Source organism: Sciurus vulgaris, assembly GCF_902686455.1.
Source record: "Sciurus vulgaris genome assembly, chromosome: 3".
In the NCBI taxonomy this organism is placed as follows: domain Eukaryota; kingdom Metazoa; phylum Chordata; class Mammalia; order Rodentia; family Sciuridae; genus Sciurus; species Sciurus vulgaris.
Window position 1 is genome coordinate 25437540 of NC_136463.1, and position 23892 is coordinate 25461431.

A 23892-nucleotide genomic window follows, 5' to 3' on the forward strand; every position below is an offset into this window, starting at 1 on the left:
TTTGTTATATCCTTTAGGGCCAATCTAATTTTTTTTTTTTTTTTTTTTTGTACTAGGGGATTGAACCCAGGGACTTCACCACTGAGCCAAATCCCCAGCCCTTTTTTTATTTTTCATTTTGAGACAGGGTCTCACTAAGTTGCTGAGGCTGGCCTCAAACTTGTGATCCTCCATCCTCGGCCTCCCAAGTCTCTGGGGTTACAGGCGTGCCACCATGCTCAGCCCAATTCTAATTTCTTTTTCTGCTAATTTTTATAACTAAAGGGGCCAGAGGTCTGAGTGTGGTCCCTACCCTAAGGTGGGGAGAAGTGGTCAAGATTTTTGCAGTTCAGCAAACGATTGTTTCCTCTGGTCTTTGCAGGTAGAGAAGGGATTTTATTTTAAATGCTGGAAACCAATGGCCATGCTACTGAGAGTGTTGAACTGTGCAGGGAGTGAAGAAGTTACCTTGACCTTGTTCCTGTTTCAGTCCCCTTCTCAGTGTGTCCCAGATACCCACTCTTCCTCTTTTGGCATCCCTTTGTCTTGTGTCTCTCAAGTCAGTATTGGCACAAAGGTGTTCTCTCTCCCCAGCATTGTAGACTTGGGCGCCTGGTAAACACTCCGGAACAATGCCCATTGTCCTTACCTGTGGGCTGGGATTGGTGCAAACCTCCCCAAGCAGGAGGCAATTGGTTCTTTTGTTCACCTGCTCATATGCTGCCACCTAGTGGTTCCTCCTCCTTTAACACCCTGCATAGAGAGGGGATCTTATGTTCACTATAATAGACCCACCCCCCACCTCACCTTCAGGACCTGAATTGTCCCCTTTTCTTACCTTCTTCGTTTAGTGGTGCTGGGATTGCACCTAGGTCCTCGTGCATGCTAGGCAAGCGCTCTCCCACTGAGCCACATCCCCAGCCCTCCCTTTTCTTACTTCTTTATCCAGCATATACAAAATTGTTTTCATATTTTATTCCTGGGTGAAAAAAATCTGGAAAGGAATAGCTGGCACACAATATATATTTTTTTCCCTGAGAAACTTGGATCCACTGTCTGCTGCCTGGTTTTTCTCTCATAGTGATATGACATTGGGATCTTGCTCCAGAGTTGCAATATGGTCCTTACAGAGGTGGAGAAGGCTTCTGCCAATCCAGGATGGTTCTAAACAGGCAGTTTCAGTGATAAAATTCCTATAGTTGCTCATGCGAAATTTCTCATGTAGAGAGGCAACCATAACAGCTCACTCTTACCGAGCAGATACTGCATGTCAGGCCTTGTTCCACATGTTCAACTCTTTCATCTTCCTGATTACTGAATGACCCACAGAGAGAGTACACCCTTTCTAAGGAGAGGAAATGGAGGCATAAACGGTCGGACAACTTGCTTGAGAAAGCATAATAAACAGGGAAGTGGGATTTATTCCCAGCCTGTCTAGTTCTAGAGTTTATGTTCTTAACCACTGTTTTTCTGATTCTTCTGTGCACAGATAATCTGAGTGCTAGACCAGGGCATCAGAAAAGGGAACAGAGAGGCCTGTATTAGCCCTCCTCTAAGCCCCTCCGCAGCCCCTATCTAGGACGCACTTGATGCTTGCTCACTAACCCAAGTTCTGAGGAGGAGCTTTCCAGGCCTTGAGCTTTGCTTCCCAGCTTCTGTTTCAGAGATTCAGAACATAGAACATGAAACAAAACAAAATAAAGCAAAAAAAAAAAAAAAAAACACACAAAAAAAAATCCACAACTACCACCAACAAAAACCCAAGGAGCCAACCAAGGAAAGTCTGAGAAGATGACCGGAAATCCAGCAGAACTGGGTTCCTGAGATGATTCTGCTCTGAAAGACAGTTGCAATTGCAAGTCTTTTTTTTTTTTTTTCCCTGTCTGGGCTTTGTTTTCTCTCTGGCTGTCCTTTCCCACTTTGTTGGGAGGTGACAAGAATGGCCAGAGGTGGCATTTTGACACTATTTTCAGAAAGGAACTCAACACCATCACACTTTGGCCAAGAACCACATCTGAAGTTTATTTGTGCTTTTCAAGCCAGCCAAAACAACCAGGAACTTCCTCCTCCCAGGGTTTTGGTCTCTATCCGTTTCTATCGCCTTGGTGGCAATCCTACGGCAAAGGTAGAAGTGTGTGTGTGCATGTTTGGAGAGTGGCACCAGCTGTGAGCAGGCTGGCTTAGTAACCGGGCTGATGAACGTGCCTCTTTCCACTTGTCTTATTGGTGGTCTACAGTCGCTACGAGGTGTTGGAGAGACTTGGATTTCTTCAGTGGAGAGAGGAGTCATGGTGAGAGTGGGGGATGGGAGCACTTGATGATCTGTTTCTCCATAAAGGCAGGATAGAGAGAAGGATGTTTCCTAAAGGGGAGAAATACACAAATTTGCTTTTAGGCTTCCAAATATGAAAGTATGAATGGGAGTGGAAAGTCTTCCTTCCTTCCCTGTCTCACAGTTATGCAGTTTTCTTAAATCCTTGGAGGCAACTCGTGTTATTTTCTTTCTCCTTCCAGAAATATTTCATACATAGCTAAGCAAGTAGGCATATATAATTTTCACTCTTTTTTGTACAGTGAGGCAAATTTGGCCTACCCTGCATTGCTGCTTCCTCCCACCCCCCATCTTAGGGGCCAGGGACTCAATCCACAGGACTTGGGCTTGGTAGGCGAGCATTCTCCAAAGCGAGCTATTTCTTAATCTTGCTGCTTTTTTATTTTACCAATATTATCTCAGCATGCATTCTAGAACAGCTTTCCTTTCTTTTTCGCTGTTGCGTAGTATTCAATTCTCTGAATGTACTATAGTTCCTTGACTAGTTCTCTAGTGAGCATTTAGGTCATGTTCAATCAATTGCTGTCACAAACAAGTAAGCTTGCATGTGTCATCTGGCATGTATGCAAGGATAGCTCTAGGATAAATTCCTAGAGGTGGAATTGTTGAATCAAAGATAATGCAATGATAAACAACTTTAAATAAATGACAAAGTGAAATAGGGTGAATTTGTTTAGATTTGACAGAAAAATTCCAACCATTCTCCATTCACAGCCAGGAAAGAGAGTCCTCACCAGGAAAGCCATAAAGTCAAACCTTGAGTGACAGGCCGGAGCTCATGCTTCATGGCTGCACAAGAGCATTGGAGAGTAAGATCTATTCTTATGTATTTTCCCAAATTAATTCTCTCAGCTGCTGCTGCACACTAGAGTGGACCCTGGTCTGGAAGATTCTAAGGACAGTTGGTATCACTGTCACACTGATGTCATCCTTCACCCCTAGCAATGAAGTCTGCTCCCATCTCAGGCCGGAAGATGAAGCTAGGGACATCAAACTAGTCTTGGGTGCCCTCCATCACTCAATTCCTAACAAAACCCACTGTGCACCAAAGTTGCTCCCAGTGTGACCCCACCCACTTCAAGCTTCACTTGATTCAAAGCATGATGTGGGGGGGTTGGGGTGTGGCTCCGTGGTTAGGGTTGGCATGTGCGAGGCCTTGGGTTTGGTCCCCAGCACAGCAAAACAAAACCAAAGCAAGCTGGGGTTCTTGCTCATAAAACACAAACCCTATTCTTTATTACTTACAATCCACTTGATTATGTTCCATAGGAATCTTCATACTAGATTTCTAATCTCGGTTGGTCACGGCACACTATGTGCACATTTGGGGAAAATAGTGCCCTGGATTTGAGAGCTGGGGATAAAGAAAACCAAATCCACCCTGGTGGCAAGTCCTGGATGTCTCCCAATATCTACTCTCCTCTTTTGATTTAATAATGAACTCTCTATTTTTCCCTTTTTTTTCTTTCCACTCTCTTTTTTTTGTGGGGAGGACTCCCCATGGGAGGGACCCAGGGGTGCTTTATTACTAAGCGCCACATTCTCCAACCCTTTTTATTTTGAGGCAGGATCTCACTAAGTTGCTTAGGGCCTTAACTTGCAATCCTCCTGCCTCAGCCTCTTGAGCTGCTGTGATTACAGGCATGTACCGCCATGCAGGGCTTAACCCTCTATTTTTAAGTTGGACCCAGGGCTATTTAGAGTAAAGGTTTCTTTGTATTGTGACTATCTATCAATCAATCTATCTATCTATACATAATTTCTGGTCAATGGAATGTAAGCAGAAATGGCATGTGTAACATCTATGAAGTGTTCTCATATGAGGTATCTTTCATTTTATCTTTCCTGCTGAATAGGAGGCAGACATGATCGCTGGAGTAGAAGCATCTACCTTGTCTATGAAGTAACCCTGGGAATATGGCCACAAACAGTGGAGCAAAAAAGAGAAGGTACCCGAGACATGCATGCCTGGGACCACTTACCTCCAGGTTTTTACAGAAGAGCAAAATTAATTTCCCCTAATTAAGTCACTGTTATTTTGAATTTTCTGTCACTTAGAGTTGAATCTAAACCTTGAGTGATATACTCCTCCAAACAAACAAGTCCTGAAAAAACAATTCCAGACTCATCGTCTTTCCCTTGTGAGGCAATAGCGTTACTTTTGGCAATGAAGAAAAGCTACATCACTGACAACTCTCGCCTTCACTGAGAAACAAAGTCATGATCGACAAACTCTTCTCAATTGAGGGGCAGTTCATTGGCAATGACTCTGATACCTGGGCTTCATCTTTCTTCCACTTCGAAGGCCGTGGTGAGATACTCCTTCGGGACAATTCCAATGAGGCTGTTCAGTTCTCCTACCCACCAGCCATACATGTTATACTCCTGAAAAACGAAGAGGATGGTGGAAGATGAAATTTGGTCATGCTTCCAGAAAATTACTTACAGCAATGGCACGGAAGAGTCCACTGATGCTTTCTTTGTTGGCACCATCTGTGTGAACCATTAACACCCTTGATGGGCTGCCCTCTTCGTCTGCGTGGTAAACTTTGCATCTTTGATGCTATTGCCGAACTAGAGTCCTCCCGCTGCCTCTCCCCCAGCAAGCAGAGTGGTACGGCTTCTTCAGAGAAAATTGGGCACATGCTAAATGCCAGTACACTAAAGATGTTCAGAGAGTCAGGTCGCAGTGCAGATCAATACTATTTATCAAGCACTTTCCATGTGCAAAGTGCTATTTGGGTTCCCAGGAGGTATCGAGAGGTGAATCTGAACACTGCTTGCCCCTCGTGCTTGCAGTCTGAAGTAATGGGCTTTGGAGTCAGACAGACTGCGAGCTGATCTCCGCTTGGTCATTAGTAGCTGTGCGACCTTAGATCTTCCTAGCTTTAACTTCCTCATCTGTAAGAGAAGGGATGGTTCCTCCCGTCCTTATGTGGTGGGGATGTGACACCCCTGGAAACAAACAGAAAGGGTCTGATATCATAGTAGGTGTTCTAAACATTAGTTTTCGTCCCTAGAAGAGGTGGGAGGTTGACAGTCACATCAATAATGACAGGCAGGGCACAAGTACCACAGGGAGGGACAAATAAGAAAGGGGCTGAGAGGGTTTCGCTTCAGCTGGGTTTGGGGAATCACAGCCCTATCTGGTTTGGCACATCTGGCTGCTGAGTTCTAGGGAGGAAAAAAAAAGAAGAAGAAGAAGAAAGAAAAGAAAGAAAATCAGGTTGGTGACATAAAAAGCTCAGGGCTCCTGGCATTAACTGGTGATCTTTTCTGTTTCCAGATAGTTATCTTTCCTTCTTCAGCTCTGCCCGCTTTCTCAGCAGACAACCTCTTTCCCACCTTCAAAGAGAAAGGAAAAGTCTCAAAAAAGATTATTATGATTTTTTGGAACTGGGGATTGAACCCAAGGACGCTTAACTACTGAGCCACATCTGCAGCCCTTTTTAAAAAATTGTTTGTTCTATTGAGTTATACATGACAGCAGAATGCATTTGATTCATTGAACACAAATGGAGTACAACTTTTCATTTCTCTGGTTGTACATGATGTAGAGTCACACCAGTCATGTAGTCACACATGTACATAATGATTGTCTCATTCCACTGTCTTTCCTTCCCCCTACCCCCTCACCTCCCCTCATTTCCCTCGACACAATCCAACCTTCCTCCATTCTTCCCTTACCCCTGCCCCATTATGTGTCAGCATCCACTTATCAGAGAAAACATTCGGCCTTTGTTTGATGTTCTCCAACTTCATCCATTTACCTGCAAATGCCATAATTTTATTCTTCTTTATGGCTGATTAATATTCCATTGTGTATATATATCAAAGTTTCTTTTTCCATTCATCTATTGAAGCATAACTAGGTTGGTTCCACAATCTAGCATTTGTGAATTGAGCTGCTATAAACATTGATGTGGCCAGCAGCCCTTTTTATATTATATTTATAGACAGGATCTCACTACGTTGCTTAGGGCCTCACTAAATTGTTGAGGCTGGCCTTGAACTCAAGATCCTCCTGCCTCAGCCTCCAGAGTCACTGAGATTATAGGTGTGTACCACTGCTTCTGGTTAAAAGTTTCAAATTTGTCAGCCTGCCGCCATGAAAGCAGCAGCTTACCCAAATTGACAATCATTTTTCCCCATTTAATTAGGGACACAGCCCCTGGTTGAAGACTCTTCCCTCTCTTTCCTTCCTTCCTCTTCTCTCCCTCCCTTCCTTCTTCTTTTCCTTAGTTCTATGGAATCTGACCTCTGCCTCTAATGACTTCCCTCCAGCACTGAACTGCTTCAACACTTGTTTTTGTCTTTGAATACAACTGTTGACATCTCCCCTGCATGTCTGCTAGTCTGCTAGTTCCACTTCGCAGCCTTACAGGAAGGGAAGGGTTTACTCCACAGGCTGCCCAACTTCTTCCTTTGCAGTCACTCAGGTCACTCTCATCGGACTTCTGCTTCTGTCACTCTGCTGTTTCTTCCCCACGTCCCCACTGCCTCTCTCTGGTGCAAATTCTCTGGGTACCTCTCTGTCCCTAACACTTGTCTTCAGCTATGCTGGCACCCACTGTGGGCCCTTTGTGAGCCTCTGGGACCATTATATTCTCCCAGTTTCTCTCCTACATCTCTGGTTGCTCTTCATTCTCATTTTTTTGCGGTGCTGGGAATTGAACCCAGGACCTTGTGCTTGCGAGGCAAGCACTCTACCCACTGAGCTACATCCCCAGCCCATGCACTGTCCTTTCAACTTGGTCGTTTCCTAGGATTCTCTCCTGGCTCTCTTCTCTTCTGACTTGCTGCACTTTCCTTGAGCAATCTCACACAGCCCTGCAGTTTAACCACTGTGACTGTGTTGATGGCTAATGACCAGTTAATGACTCCAGCCCAGATCTAAGTATCAGATCCCAATACCCAAGTGCATGTCCACCAAACCACTCAAACTTGATATGTCCTAAGTTTAACCCATCAGCCTGCCTCTGTCCCCATCCACACCCCCTAAAGCCCCCCGCCTCTGTATTCTCTTCCTCAGTAAGTGGTGCCAGTTACCCAGGCCAGAAACCTTGGGATCCTTCCCGACTTCACCTTCCTACTCCAGTCAATCCTTAAGCCCTGTCAATTCTCTCTCCAAAATATTACTGGATTTCTCTCCATTCCCATGGCCGATACCCCAGATGTCACTGGCATCTATCATGAGGATTACAGAAACAACCTCCAAATTGCTCTCTCTTTCTGTCTGCATTCTTAGTCTCCTGCACTCTGTTCTTTGTTCTGGAGCCAGAGTGCTTCTGAAATGCACACTGGCACCGCCATTGCTGTTTGGAACCTTTCGGTGGGTCTTCGCTGCTCCTTGTCAACAACTTTTTTTCCATTTTTTTTATTGGTGCATTATATTTGTACACGATGGTGGGATTTGCTGTTACATATTTGTGTGTGCACAACAGATAACAATGCAAGTTGACCAATATCATTCCCCACCTTGTCAACTTCTTAATGATGTGGTCCAGGCCACTCACTGCTCCTCATGTCACTCACCCCCTGAATCTAGGGTACCCTTAAGAGAGCCAAACTTGTCTCAGCTGCTCCCTCAGGACATAGATGCTCCCACCTTGCAGGCTGTCCTCTGCATTTTTAGCTTTTACTTCCTTCCTCCATTTTGCAGGGCTTGCTCCTAAGCAGCCTTCAGATTTCAATTTCTGAGTCACTCACTCTCTAGAAGCCTCTCCTTGGCATTCTCTGGCTGTCCCCACCTCCCCAGAGAGTCCATAGTGCTTCCCGGGATGTGAGCTCACCAGGCTGCCTTGTCTCTGCCTGTCTGTTGCAGTAGACAGAAGCTGAGGGCTGGCCCTTGTTTTTGTTTGCTGTGTATTGTCAGCACTCAGCCCAGTATCCAGCACAGAGTGGGGCCAAATAAATACTTCCCCCGCCCCAAACATTTGTCAAATGAGGTTATGATGAAGTAAAGGGAGCAAAGTGGGAATTTATACTCTCAGTTGAACAGGTTTAGTTACAACTACTCCACGATATTCCCCTGCTGATTGAACTGGTCGTGGCAGGAAGAGATCAACTGCCTTTGGAGACAGTCTACCCAAATGGCTCCCTAAATACCAAGAAGTGTCTCAAAGGCCACAGGAAGTGATATACTACTGAGTTGATCCTTTCAGGACCAGGGGATCGCTTTTTTAAAACTAGTCTTGAAAAACTGCATGTCACCACCTCTTCCCACACCACTCCTCATTTCTTCCTTCCTTCAGGCTGACTTCTCCCTACTGTGTGCATCGTCTTTGGGAAATTACCCAGAGTTCCCAGCCTATGCCTGTCATGAGATTTTGAGCTCATGCTTGTACAAATTCTGTTACTGTTCATTTTCTAACACTGAAGTTAGGGCAGTTTCTGCTTTAAGTTTTCTTGTAGAGTTGCCCTGTGTTTACCAAGTTACTGGAATGTGTGTGTCTGCAGGGCCTTGCACTGAAAGGAAGATAGAGACTCTGCCTCTCCCTTTTCTTTCTTTTTTTTTTTTCCCAATCTTTAAGTTGTAGGTAGACACAATACCTTTATTTTTATGTGGTGCTGAGGACCAAACCCAGGGCCTCAAGCATGCTGGGCAAGCACACTACCCCTGAGCCACAACCCCCCCCCGCCCCATCTTCCTTTCTTACTGTAACTCATATGCTAGCTTTAGCTCTTCTGCTATCACAGGCAGAGGGTAGGGACAATGCTACTGACAGTTTTTAGCTTACTTTTTTTTAGGTACTGGGGATTAAACCTAGGAGTGCTTTACCACTGAGTCACATTCCCGGTTCTTTTTACATTTTAAAATTTTGAGACAGGGTCTCGCTAAGTTACCTAGGACCTCACTTAGTTGCTGAGGCTGGCCTCGAACTTGTAATCCTCTTGCCTCAGCCTCCCAAGCTGCTGGGATTACAGGCGTGCACCACTGCACCCATCTCTGAGAGTCTTTTGATCAAAATCAACTTGCATAAACATGTTTGAAGTGTGGCCTTCTACCTGCAGGGTGCCATCATCTTTATCACCTGCAGGGGCTCCAATAAGGCATTGGCTCCCCTGGAGACTATTGAAGACCCCTGGCTTTGACTCACGCTTCACAGTTCCCCTTTAACTGTAATGTTACGGGTAGGGACCAAGCCTGGGGAAGGTTTTCTCTGCCAGCCTGAAGAGGGTGCAAAGAAGAAGCAGATGAGGCTCAGCAGGGCACCTGCCGAGGCCGGGCTCCCAGTCAGTTTGCTCTTGCTCGAGGGGAACACTGACCCGCTGACTGCAGATGTAGTAGCCTCGCCACAGTGGTGAGAACTGAAATGAGTGAAATCAACTCTTTGCCCTTCAAAACAAAAGAGGAGGCAGAAGGGTAAGGAGATGGCGCAGTCTCACAGACCATATACATCCTGCTGTGGAGGCCTGGGAGCTTAATCAAAGCACCTACAGGTCCTGGGATCTGACTGTCTTTCCCAGATTTCATCCCTTGGCTGGATATCCGAAAAGGGCTGCAGGGCTGAAATGTTTAAAGCATGAATGGAAAATTTCTAGCCTTCTCTCCCACTACCACCCCCCATGCCTTGCTCCAACCCCGTCTGAACACCACGAGGTATTTTAAAATAATTTCTACTTTGATGAATTGCTGGGGAGTCCACAATTGCTCATAATCAAAGGGAGAAAAATGCAAATGAGATCCGGCCGAGAACTATCACCACCAAACGTTTATTTCACTGCACAGTGCCAAAAAGAATTAAAACAACATTAAACTCACAGCAATCATGTTTAAGCCCTCGTTTCCAAGTGCCAAATTGCACCACTCTGGATCATACAGATGTTCGTTAATTATGCTAATTTTTATTAAACTATTAAAATGGAGAGAGTACTGGCTCAGCCAGGCAGACCCCAGCTCTGAATGAACTCTGCTCCTGTCTAGAGGTGCAAATTTACTGCATTTTTATTAAGTTGCTGATTCTTGGATTTGAGTTTCAGGATGGCAGAGAGAACAGAATTTCTGGGATCAATGTTTTCCATAAAGTCTGACTTCTCTTTGCCCACATGTTTGGAAAGACTGGAAAAATACTGAGAGGCTCCCAGGAGACCTCTCATCCTCAGGGCGGGAGTGTCCTGCCTTTAAGGAGGGGGGACACATGCCTACAGGTGACAACGTTGGGACATCAGTATCCCACACGATGCCCACTCTGTCAGTCTGTGTGTACAATGTATGGAGAGCTAAGATCCTGATGACACCCGATTGTTACCTGAAGATGCTTTAGAGAAGAATATAAAAAGATATTAAAAAAATCCTTCACACCAGTGCTTGCTTCTTGCTACAAAGTCTTTAGAAGCCTTTTACCAGAAAGAAGTAGAGTGTGTATGGTTTGTTTTCATCATAACTACATCTAGGCTTGATGAAACATCTGCTTCTCTCTACACAACCTTGCCCCACCTCCTTGAACCCCCCAAAAAAAGAAGTCTTACAAATGGAAGTTGACTATTTGAACTCCATTATCTGGATGGAGAAGCTATTGGCCTGGATGAACGAAGTGTTGAGTGAACCTGAAATAGATGTGCCGCTCACCATCAGCTACAATCAAAAGTGTTTATGGGGGTCTGCACACTGCCATAAAAGGATTTATGCTGCTAATCTCCATCAACAAGGAAAAAAAAAAAAAAAAAAAAAAAAACCCTACCAAACCTGCCATAAAAAGAACAGCAAATTCTATAAACAAAAAGCAGTATGGCCACCAACAACGGGCATGTCGCACAGCTTGACTCTGCCTCCAGTGGTTTCCTATTGCTGTTTATGGTTTCAAGACTATCATGGACCTCCTCGGTGCTCCTCCTGTCACAGGGCCCTGAGTCCCTGTGTGGTGCTGCAAATACCCTGTCAGTAGGTGTCAGGGGATATTGGGGGGAAAACCAGCAGGCGCCTATCATAAGCCTTAAAAGAGATTAAATACCCCTACTCCATGATTGCTACATTTTAATTTCTCTCCTCCCTGCTGGTTCCTATTTGTATAAGCTCTTCCATGACTCCCCTGGAGTAGCACAGACATGACCTGGAATGACCATCCTGTCTTGGGATGAGAATTCAATTTCTAGGCTCAGTGAATCCTAGGCTGTTCCAACAAAAGGAACTCACCATCCTCTAGGGCGCAGAGTCTTAAAGTGGAGTCTGTGATCCTATAGAGCCCATCTGTGGATGGGGTGTGAAGGAATCTTTGAGCTTCCTGAAACTGGCGTAAAAATTTGTGGGCACATGTACGTGGGTCTCATCCATCAGATTCTCAGAGAATATATCCACCTTTCATAGTTTCCCAACCAGCACTCTAGGGGAAAATACAATGGTCTTGATGGCCTAGATTTGTATTTGGCCCAGTGTGGCCACAACCCTCACCCTGTAACTTAAAAAGAAAGAAAGGAAGAAAGGAAAGAAGGAAGGAAGGGAGGAAGGAAGGAAGGAAGGAAGGAAGGAAGGAAGGAAGGAAGGAAGGAAGGAAGGAAGGAAGGAAAGAATCTTTGTTCCTTCCATGCTGAGTTTCCCAGGCCTGAGCCCTCCAACAGCAGAATCTGTTCCCTCTTCAAAGGCTGACTGAGCTTGCTTGTTCCTTCTAAGGCACCATCTCTCTAACTGACTTAAAAGTTGTGTGGCATGTTCTCACAGCTTCCATTCAAACCCATATGATGGCTTTTGGAGCAAGTTGCTTAACATGCTCAGTTCCCCTGAGAATGTTCCTAATAGAAACATTCTCTTTTCACATTGAACTGGGCTCTGAGCCTCTGTGGAATAAGATTCCCAGAAAATGTCTCATATTTTTGTTCTCTTAACCATCAAAGTTTACTGTATGAGTGTTGTAAACAAGAGAATTCTTCTTCGAGAGAACAATCAATCAGCCCCTAACATGAAAGATCAATAAGTGCTTGATATATGTATGGGAAAAGCCAATCAATCATGGAAGTATTGGTTTATGATTGCTTATTTCTCTTATTAGTGTGTGTGCATCATACATTATCATTAGTAAAGATGGGAAATTTGGATTCCTGAGCAGAGTAGATTTTGATATTCCAGGGTCAGCCCCCATACATCATGTCTTTCCTCTGGATTGGCCCACAGAGTCTTTGCTCCTAAAATCCAGCTTTGGAAATTTAATGCTTTCTTAGGATATCATAAATTATTAAGCAAATTGAGGATTCCAACTCAGCACAATTCCAAGTGCTAGGAAAACAAGCCTGGGAACAGGAATTGTTCACCAAAGACAAACAGGTGCTCATTTTTCAGCACAAATAGTTTTGTGAAGAGATTTTCCTGAAGGAAAAAGGAAATGGTCATCTGGGTGACCAGTGGATTAGTGGCATTGGAAAGGATCAGAGCTCAGTAGTTGGCTAAAACCTTGGGGAGTTTGGTGGCTTCTCCGGTCTCTTTTAGGCTGGAAGTTCTTGGCAATCATTTTCTCTTTTTCTATTATTCAGAGTTTTGGTCTATAAATCATAATAAAAATGAATCATTAAATTTGCCTCAATTGAGCCGGTTTTATTTATTGTTACATCTCAGGGAATTTGCTAACCTGAGGATTGATGGGCCTGGATACAGGCAAAGATATGTGAATGGAAGAAAGAGGACTTGGGAAAGGCCGGGTGGTCAGTAAAAGCAGTTGGGGGGCTCCTGGCAATAACTCTGCGAAGCACACCCCCTAACTAAGAGCGGAGTGTCCTGAGAAGAGGAATGTGTCATCTGGATGGAGGGTCGGAGAGCCCAGGAGTTTGAGGGAATGTTCAGCTTCAAGTGTGAGGCTCCTGGTCTGAATCCTGAGCAGGACAAGCATCTGTTCAGGGTGTGAGTGCATAATGATCAAGTCAAGGCCAGAGAGGTGTGCTGGACCTTGCTGGCGATGGAGGCGTGTGCAAAAAACAGTGGGCATGCAAACGTATGTGACAGAAAAAGCATAAGTTGCAAAGGTGAGAAGGGATGTGAAACAGGGCGGTAAGGAAAGAGACAAGAGAGCAGCACAGAACTTGAACTTTAGCTGAAGAAGAGTGAGGATAAAGGAAAGGTAAACACTTTGCAGATGGGAGAAAACAAGGAGCCAAGTGCAGAATTCAGGAACAATGGAGACGGCAGCATTTCAGAGCTGATAGAATTGTGATACCATGTGAGACGGGCGTATTAATATGTATTCCATAAACTGCGCAGCTCGCAGCTCTGCACCGCTCTGTTTTGCTCTGACCGCAGTACCAGCCTCAGGCACCACAACACAATTTGGAAACAATGTGACGGAAATGTTTAATCTGCTCGGCCCATCTGTGCTGCGTATTTCTCCAGATCTCCCTGAGAGAGGCGCCTTGAATCTCCACATTGCCTTTAATATTCTCCTAAATCACCTCCCCACTGCACTTCAAGGGCCATTGCTACAATATCACAGGTTCATCTAAAGTGCAATGGGGGGGGGGTGGTTGGGGGAGGCGCAGGCCGGGAGATTTTTTATTTTAAAATAATTTCCAGAGATTGTCTTTTCTGCTTCCTTTAAAAAAAAAAATAAAAAGAAGAAGAAGAAGAAAAAGTTATTCTACTGTTGCCATAAGGTTATTGAGGTTGTTTGGTGCAAAACAGGGTAGGATAGAGTGGAATCATTCTCCAAAGACTTATTTTTATTAATCTCGATTCTCTCAATTGGACATGGGAGGGGTGAGCAGCTGCTCAATTTCTCCTCTCCTCTTCTTGCACCTTGCTAGGGCGAGGTGCTCATTTGGGGCTGGGACTTTCTCCTTTATGTTTATGGCGTCGGTTCCTAGTTTGGTAGTTTCCAGGGCCAACCTTGACCCTGCTCTGCTCTAAACAAAGCCATCCTGTTCAAGACAAAGTATACATTTAGTCCCTGGTCATCACGCCCTCATTAGGAAAGGACACTGATTATATTTTTAAATTTTAGCTGAACACCTTATATTTTCTCTCTTTCCATACAGATGTTGGGTGTCGTGTGTCAGCTGCCTTCCCCGGCTCAGTTCTGCTAGATTCAGCTATCTGGGGGCTAGAATGTAGGAAGCCGGAGTGGGTTTCGAGAAAGAGGGGATGACAAGTCACCATGTTTCAAAACCTAGACAAATGGAAGAGAGTTGCACATCACCAAGAAAATTAGGATTCCTTTTGCTTTGTGAATTAAAGAAATGAATAATTTAATCCTCAAGATTGTTCCAGCGAGGGAAAGGCAACGTCCCAGTTGCGGAGCCCTACAGCCTGTCGGTGTGTTACATCATCTGCACACATAGGCGTTTCCATGACAACAGCTTATAGCTTCATTTCCTGGATCCCTCTAGGGGGTGTCACAGCCAGATCCACCTGCTTTTCACCCTACCCTCGGTGGGGTCATGGTAAGGTCGCCAGAATAAATGAACGCGGGTACTAATGATCTGTTTACTGCTGTTTATGCTCTGTGTGTGTCAGGGGCATGCACATTTAGAGAGCTCATTATGGTTGCAATTAGAATGCACCATCGCTAGATATTTAACTCCTTTTTCTTTTAAATTAGCATTTTAATAACATTCTTTGAGCAGAGAAACAAAATGACCATTTTTCACGGACAAACTTCTAGCTGTAGGTGCAACTTTAATGGCAAAGTTGTGAAGGGGAAAGAAGGGAGAAAAAAGGGCCATTTTTACTACTTTCACCCTCCTCCTTACCAAAAGGATATTTTTATTTGCTTTCTAACACACTCAATTTCCTAAATTTGTTTTGAATCCAATTATTTTGGGTGGTTTAAAGTACCGCACTCTTGTTGGACGGAAATTAGCAGCGATTGAAATTAACTTTTTATGTGACCTGTGAAAGGGGCTAAAATAATTACAAGTGTGTAGAAGAAATCCTCCTCTAAAAGACCCTTGCTGTAGGACTGGGCTGTGATCTGATGACAGCATTATCAGAATATTTCTATACTGTAATTGTGAGAGCTTTTTTTTTTTCTTAAAAAGGTGATTGCAATTATTGTTTCTGTTTTCGAATTCTCAGGATTATTTTATAGAGGGTAAGTGATGGTAAAAACTTATCACTGTAGACAGAATAAATAAGAAACAGAATCCAAACAATCACAGCATGATTCACACCTTAAAAATGGTCAGCTCTTGGAGCATCAAAAAGCAGGAGAGTTGAAACAGGAAAGAGGCGCTGCAGAATGTTCCTAAGGCATTGCTTTTCAGGAACCAGTCAACACCTTCTCTAGGTGTTTACAGATGCTCTGTTTGTGTAAAGTACAGTGAAAAATAACAATTTGAATGTTTCGATTATCTTTCCCAGTCTGTTCCATTTTCATTATTTATTTCCTATAAATCGGGACCTTGCTGAACATAATTCTGCAGACAAGGAGGTGGATGGGACAGGCGATGCGAAGGAGGAGATGGATGGTGGGTGCACGTAAGATAGATGCTATGCGTTTATGAAAAGGAGCAGTACAGTATGCCTGCGTGTGAACATCCACAAAGTAGAGCCAGCGAGCGTGTAAACCATAACGGGTATTTATAGATGGGGGGAGAAAAAGGTGCAAGGAAGACTTGTGTGGGAACAGGCACAGAGAGCCTGGGAAGACGCGCTTTTTCCTACCCTCCTGGCATCCACGTCCAAGTTCCGCCTAAGATGTCCCATGCTTACTGTGGCTCCTGTGAAACTCACAAGCCTTACCATGACAACAGTCGGGGATTTCACAGCCAGAAGACTTGGGAGGTCAATAGTTGAAAAGCAAGAGTTAGAAAGAGAGATCTTTAGCCACAGCAAAACAATTCCACTAACACCCCCACCCCACAATGATAGAAGGAAGAGAAAATTTAAAGACACAGCAGGAAAAAAAAAAAAAAAAAAAAAAACCTTTCTAAAAATGCAAGTTTAAAATGTTTATGCTTTTGCATCAGCCTTGTTGCACCTTAGAATCTGCCATTTCATAAATAAAATACGGATGGCGTAGACTATAATTTGGTGATAGCTACCCCAGGACATATCTAGATGCACTTCTGTTATTTTAATTAAATACTGCATTATGGTTTGTGACAACTACATAGCTACAGCGTAAATGAATTCAGAATTAAAGTGTTACTTAGGCATCCAGTAATTTTTGTTTCATTCCTCAGTTTTACAAAGCAAATAGCTATAAAATCAAGATGTTTGTTCATTTACAGATGGAGTAGGATTGTTGTCGCTGGTTTTTTTCCCCCCTCCTTAATCCTCATGCACAAAAAGAAGACAGAGCTCAGAATCTGGCTCCCAACACTCTTAGCTTATGAGCCACATCACAAAGAAAAACACATCCTCTTGACTATAATGTGAAATGCTGAATATTAATTGCTGGTATTATGCTTATCTTTCTAGCCGGGTTCTGTCTTTTACCAATTACTCTGATGGGCTGCAATCTTGCTTTGCCAGGGGATTTTTCTCCTTTGTTTAACAGTTAGAAACCTATTTGATTTTATTTTATTAAAAAAGAATCATAAAGTTCATAATGCTCTGTGGAAGTTTTTAGCATTTGGAACTCTTCCCAAATACAGAATATTAGTAGGAACAGAGAAACTACCAAATCTCTTTGCTAAAAAGATGATGCACATTTCTGCATTTAAAAGAAAATATTTTTTCATTTTACCATATTAATGTTTGCTTAATGAAACTGGAGATACAATTTGATAGAATCAATTGGTTTGTTTAAAATGTCACTTCACTAACAAATCATGAGAAAAGTTCAGAATATTCTTATCTATCAAGTGCAGATTTTCACACAATATGATAGAGTAAAAGGATTTTTGTTCATATCTGAGGATTTAATTGCATCTTAAATGTGTCGTATGTCAAGATGAAAATTTTTAAATAGCAAGTTTTCTGAAACCATTGTCTATTATTTCTGGTCTGAGAAGCAATATGATCTTTTTATTAACCCTAAATACCATACATCTGTGAATGTCTACGAATTCCAGCTTTCTGTGTTCTAATCGATTATCCCAAATCCCCCATAACGAATCCTATAACCTGCAAAGAAATTACTGTTCCATTTGCGATGAGGCTATAATTTGCTTCAATATTTCGTGAGTTTAGTTGGAGAACTGAATCCATCCAATACCAAGAAATCCTGGCAGAAGAGGTTTGGGGAGGCTGAACTCTTTTCAAGAAAATAATTACACATAAACAAAGCTTTTGCGACTCCTTTTAAATAGGGCATCTCACCGAAATGTCATCCAGCCTCTTTGGCAGATTAGTGAGGAGTTTATTACTAAATCTCTGTCTAATAAACGTGCAGTTGACTCTGGAGGAGCTGCTTGTTATAATACTGGCGGCGGGAAATGGAGGGAATGTCACAGTTAAAGACACAAATTTTCCCTGTAATATATTCGAATGGAAACCTCTGAATCCAATACTACATGGGCATATCTAATAAATTCACAATATTTCAGTCTCAACAGCCTTCACCGGTTAGTTTTAAAGATTTATGTGGTAAAAAATTACTCGGTGATGAATATGGTTTATTCTGTGCAGTATTGGAGGTATAAGGAATTAAACTACCGTCTTTAACAGTGAATTTATTATTACCTCTGTCAAAAGACGAAGCCTTTAACAGCATTTGTTATAAATTCACTGCAAAATAAATGGCTGGAATTTTTTACACCGGAGTTTGTACAGCATCGGGTGATTCTGAGCATTAACCTAACACTGCTTTGGCTTGTGTGGTTCTAGGTAAACATTTCTGTCTGGGCCTTGTAGTTAATTATCTGGTGTGGGACTTTCCACCTGACTGAAGTGTGTGTGTGTGTGTGTGTTGAAAATGAAGGGTCCTGTCTAGGACAATAGTTTAGCAATAAGGAGATTAAAGAGGAAAATTCTAATCATAGTCTCTTTTTACAAAACAAGTTAGGATTTGCAGGATAGGGTTGATGTGCAGTTGGGCCCCTTGTTAGCAGGTTTACATGCATGCATATGCACACACACATAAACACCCTCTCCCTTTTGTCCTCTCTTGGAATGGGTGTCCCCTCATTTATAAAAATTACCTGGAAGGAATGAGGCTGCCAGGGTTTGTTCTAGACGATTGGTTCCTGTCTGGGGGAAAGGAATGGCCTCTACTGAATTTGACCGGTGTATGACCGTTGCCTTCCAGCTGACCCCAAATCCCATTCCCATCCTCCTAACTCTATAGCCTCCCATAGGGGTTATTAATGAGAGAAAACACCATCATCATCATCATCTTCGTCATCACAACACAGTGTTGACCTGCTTGTTAACATGAAATGGGGTGGTGGGGACAGCTTCTGCTTCTTTCCTGTACCATCATAAATAAGAAAAGATATTTTCTGATGGTACCCCCTGCCTGCCCCCTTCGGTTAGGTCAGAGGTGAATAATAGCTCTTTGACAGGCATTGATCAGTTTGATCACACTGTTTGGGCAGTCTGTGCCCCAGGCCTACATCCTCCCCACTAACTACCCCCAAATTACCTCCCAAATAACCCCACCCATCCCCCACTCAGCTAAGTAGAGGGTATGGTGGCTGAGGAAGTCCTAAATGGACACTAGATGTCACCAAACACCTCCTTTCCCTCAGAGCCCTGAAATTAAAAAAGAAAAAAAAAAAAAAAAAGAAAGAAAGAAAGAAAAGAAAGAAATCTTTCATTTAAAGCAATTGAAGGAATTAACTCAGCTGTTTTTATGAGGGTTTGTAACATTCAACGAAGCACACTTAAAAGAGGAAGTATTGCTGCATTTAGACAATTCTTATAACAAAATCTCTTTTGGAGAGGATGGGGTCAAAGCAGGGGAAAAGTCTACATTCTTAAGTAGTCCTTGGAGGGAGTAGGGAGAAAAAACTGGGTTTTAAAAATCCCATTGTAACAGACATGGTGCTATGTGAGCATACTCCAGGTGGGCTGGGATCGCCCTGCTGGGTTCAGATGACTAGATGCTGGGTTTAGAGCCAGGATCCAGCCTGAGTTTAAGTAGATTCATCCCAGATCACAAAGTGTGTCCATTCTTGTCCACATAAGGCCCTTGGCCATCTGACAGCTTCATGTGTGCCATGTTAAACTTGACCTCATCTGTAAAATTCCCTGTTTCTATCAGCAGAGAAAGCCTGGTGTGTTTGGACCTTTCTTCCCCAGCTAAGCCAGAACACAAGTGTCAGCTTTACATGGTGCCCAACTTGTTGCTCCAAGGCTGATTTCCACGGAAATAAGACACTGGATAAGGTCTTAGAGGAGCTTCAGACCAACTCACAAAGCACACCAGCCAAGCCCAAGAGATATCCCCACTTGGCTCAATTTACCTTAAACTCATTCAGGGGCCTCTTTTCCTTTCTAGTAATTGATTGAGAATTTCTCTCTTTCATTTGCCTTTGTCTGTTGGACAGCCATGTTACCATCATAAATTACTTTTGGGACATGAAACTTATTTTTCAAATGGGCGTTCATTTAAGAGTTATCTCAAATAGTGGAAGAAGTACTTTATTATTTAGAAGTCAGGAGGAAGTCAGGGTCACTATCCTGAAAGCTGGATCTTGTGAATTGTCTTATCCAAATAGAGGCTTCTTATCTTTCTTTCTCGTCCTTATAACGAGTCACCATAGTGGTTCTGATCCAGGTCCACAGAAGGGCCTTATGATCTTCAAATAAAAGGAACTAAGCCAGGGCACAGTGTTATCGCACGGAGGGTGATTCAGCACCTGCCCTGTCATGCCTGGTGCCCAGGCTGAATGGTTTTTTGGAGTACACCTGTTGTTGAACCCCTGCCAAGTACTGATGGCCACTAACCCCCAAATCACTTTTCCCCGCTGTTGATGTTTGGAATGTCAGACAGGACTGAGCAGCAGCCGGCGTGTATTTCAAACACAGCAGATGGATTTTTATATTAGCTCCTATTTCATGTTCAGGCAGAGCGACCGCCACACTAAAACCTCAGCCTCAGTGCTGCCGAGTTTGCTTCTGTGAGATTAATTCTGTGAAATTAATTGGGACAAGATTGAAAAGGAAATTAAAATGCAGCTGAGTGAACAGGCCTTTCAAACACCTTTTTCCTGCTCTATTCAAACTTGAATTCTGCGGTGGTCGCTGGCATCGTGGGAAGTAATTTACGAGAGGCAGGCTCTCAGGAGCCATCGGTTACGTATGAAGAGACCTGCACCAGCGCCACAATCTGGAGCCACTGAAGAGCGCTAAACACCCCGCTGTGGCCTGAGCTGTGTCCTGGCTCCAGGGAGGAAGGGAAGTTCAGTCCCTTCCCAGAGAAAGCTGTTCAGAAAGAAATATCTGGGTCCAAAAGGAAGGCAGGGACATTCACTGGATGTTCAGATCTGCTTCATTATTAAAATTTCCCATTAATATATTTTAAGACCCAAATTGGAAGTCAGTGAGTTAAGTGGGCATGAAGCTGCATGGGGCCTAAGAAATGCATGTCCATGTTGGGAGGAGGTCAGCAGGAGTCTTCCTGCTGACCGCTTGTTGGTTCCTATTTTGGAGCTTAGGTACATGGCTTTGGCATCTCCTGGAAGAGAACTTTGGAGACTCTCAGATGTCAGTGATGAAATCTCCTGGAGCAGTAAAAGCACAGCGACTTTCCACATAGACTTCTCCAATGGCGGTCTTCTATATTGAAGTGAGAGCCTATTGTGTCTTAGAGCGTCTCTGTGAAGAGTTCTGGGCATATGGACCACATTCTTTTCTCTCTGAATTCACCAACAATTTAGTGAACTCCTGGTATGTGCCCGACATGGACTAAAAGGTTTATTATTAGTAGAAGGGAACAGAATGCAATGATAGTTTCCATTTCCTGGGTGCCAGACACTTCTTTACCCATATATTTAGTGGAAGGATCATAACAATCCTGTGAATAAAATTTATCCCACTTTTTACAGATGAGGAAATTGAGGATTAGCAAGATTAAGTGACTTTTTCCAGGGTCACGTAAATAACACATCTGTTGTTACTAGTTTCTCTGAGAACAGGACAGGTGATGGGCATTTGGTTAACTATGGAGTGCATCTTTCTTCAGGCAGTCGTCTCTGGAGAAGTTTTTTTTCTGTCTCTCATTTTCTTTTTTTCTCTCTCTTTTTTGTACCAGGAATTGAACCCAGGGGTGCTTAACCACTGAGCCACACCCCCAGACCTCTTTTTATTTTTCATTTTGAGACAGGGTCTTTCTGAGTTACTTAGTGTTTCACTAAGTTACTGGGGCTGGCTTTGAACTCGCAATCCTCCTGCCTCAGTCTCCCAAGTCAGTGGGATTGCAGGGGTGCTCCGCCACCACGTCCGGATTTCTTTCTTTCTTTCTTTCTTTTTTTAGGATAAATCCCTCTCTTTCTGGGATCATTCCTACTCAAAGGCAAGACTCAAAGACTCCCCTAGGGTTGGGCCTAGGATTCTAGGATTCAAGGCTGGATCCTATTTGGGTGTCTATTAAGAAACAGCAGACAGGGATGGGGGTGTAGCTTAGAGGTAAGGACTTACCTAACATGAATGAGGCCAACCCCTCCCTCCCCAAAAGGAAGAAAAGAAAGAAACAGCAGGACACAGCAGGAGTCCTGGACTCAAATCTGCCATCTTTCTCTTCCTCAATTCCTTGTCCCACTTCCCTACCCAAGAGCCTGCCTTCTTCTAGTTCAATCTTCTCTTCACAACATTCCTTTTATCAGACAAAGAGAGCGGGGAGAGCAGCTGCATCTATGAGATCTGAAGACAGAAGAGCTAGTAGCCGGAACTTTTGTTGTTGTTCAAACTGGGTAAGTAATTGAAACAAAGACGCATTTTTGTGTGGGACCCCTGGAGCTGTTTTACAGCTCAGGCCCACCATGTCGGAAGGGGAATGTCCGAGGTAGCAAGACCCTTACCTGTGTCCAATACGATTCCCTCATTTTACAAGTGAGGAAATGAATCCAGATAAGCTGAGCCACGTGGTTGCTTCTTATGCTTTCTCAGGGAAACAGGCTTCCCCAGGTTTCTGGAAAGTGGGCCTTTGATGCTCAACAAAGGTGCTACTGGCTAGAGTGGGATGAATTTAGAATCCACAGGAGAGATAATCCTAGAGTATTAACGACTGAACTTCTGAATCGAAAGATGGCTAGAATCTTCTGTGTCAGAATCAATTCATTTGTGCTTCTTAGACACAAACGAATGGACTGGGTCATCTTTTAAAGTTCCTTCTTGTCCAAGGACTCTGAGTTAGGTAATAGAATCAAGGCAAATTCAATCTGAGATGCTTCCCAAGCCAACATTAACTGGAAGCTTTGTGAGGGAAAGTTTGTTGGGTTCCTACCATCTGGTTTCCTCCTCAGATAAGCAGAGATTAGTAACATGGGGAAGGGAGGCTGGTGTACTTTGCGGGGTGGGGGGAGAAATGGCAGTATTACCATGGTAAGGGATGTGAATGGACTCAGAACCTTCCAGAAGAGAGGAGAAAGAAGCTGATAGAACCAGAGCAGTAAGGTATCTTCACTTACTGAATCAAACTCTGACAGATTAGCTTTTAGTAATGGAGGAGGGGAAGAGAAGGTGGTTAAAAAAAAAAAAAAAAAAAAAACATGTGGGGCTGGTTTCCCCCATGTTCCTTGGGAATCTCTTAAAAATACCATAGCCATGGTAACCACAGACAGCTCTATATTGCAGGACAGGTCATTGCACAGCCCCTTCTAACTGGAGGAAAGGGACCCCCAGTGAGAAGCCATTAACAAAGGCAAAAGACATGCAAAACAAACAAAATAATCATGACTGAGAGAGAGGGCCAGCAGACAGTCTGGCTCTGTTCTCCCCCCTCCTGCTGCAGGCACCTCCAGACAATGTAAACAGTTAATTTGTTCACCTGCAGGCTCTGGGCAAACAGAGGCCTGGTCACACCTGAGTGGATAACTCGATTACCCCTGTAATGCCAGTGTGGTAATGTACACAAATTCTATTACACGGCAAACCTTGCTTTCGGGCATTTGAAATACCAATCAGGCCAATGTCCACTCCCTTCTTTGCTTCCAATTTATTCTTGGCGTATTGGAGCTGCACCGAAATGGCACTAGGGTGGTGTTGAGTTAGGGATCTAGGAGAAATCACTAGAAGATTAGGCACTCACTCAGCAGGGCCTGTAGGCCTCCTACTCTCCTGCAAAGGGTTAGGTCTGAATTCAGTCCTTGTTTAAGGGGCCTGATTCATTGGAACCACTGAAAGATACCTCAGGTACAGACTTGGTCTGTTTTTCAAGGAGCTTATAGTGTATTTCAAACCCAGACAAGCCCTTGGCCTTGGTAGTAATATTCATAGAATAAAGATAAATGGTAAATGATGAGTTAACAACACAATGGACTTTCAATTTTCCTTTATGAAATGCACATGCTCAGCAATTAAAGAGCAAATTGTACCTATTTCAAAAGTATGTTTGTAGATATGGACTAGCTGCATAGAGAGACCTTTCTAATACTATCTTTAGGGACAGAACCCAGTATTTTAGGCTGCTTATACAACATGGGTGGTCCCTTACAAGAATGGTAGGTCCTGAATCCTCAAACTGTTGCCCATGAGTTTGGAATCTTGACATCAGGAAAGGATTAGCAATAATCCTTCTTTTTTTTTTTTTTAAACCCTATTCCTTTCTGATCAA

At 43.5% G+C, this 23892-nt stretch overlaps 1 protein-coding gene across 7 annotated transcripts in view; it reads right to left on the minus strand.

The window, feature by feature from the left end:
- Positions 1-1976: 1976 nt before the first annotated feature.
- SKAP1 (src kinase associated phosphoprotein 1) overlaps positions 1977-23892 on the minus strand; it is a 294350-nt gene continuing 272434 nt past the window's right edge. For all 7 annotated transcript variants that reach the window (XM_079134745.1, XM_079134741.1, XM_079134742.1 and 4 more), the window contains 2 exons: positions 4588-4696; positions 1977-2341 (listed from right to left, as the gene is read on the minus strand). In XM_079134745.1, the coding sequence (XP_078990871.1) occupies positions 4595-4696 (102 nt within the window). In that variant the 3' untranslated portion in view covers positions 1977-2341; positions 4588-4594. The remainder of the gene's footprint in view (positions 2342-4587; positions 4697-23892) is intronic.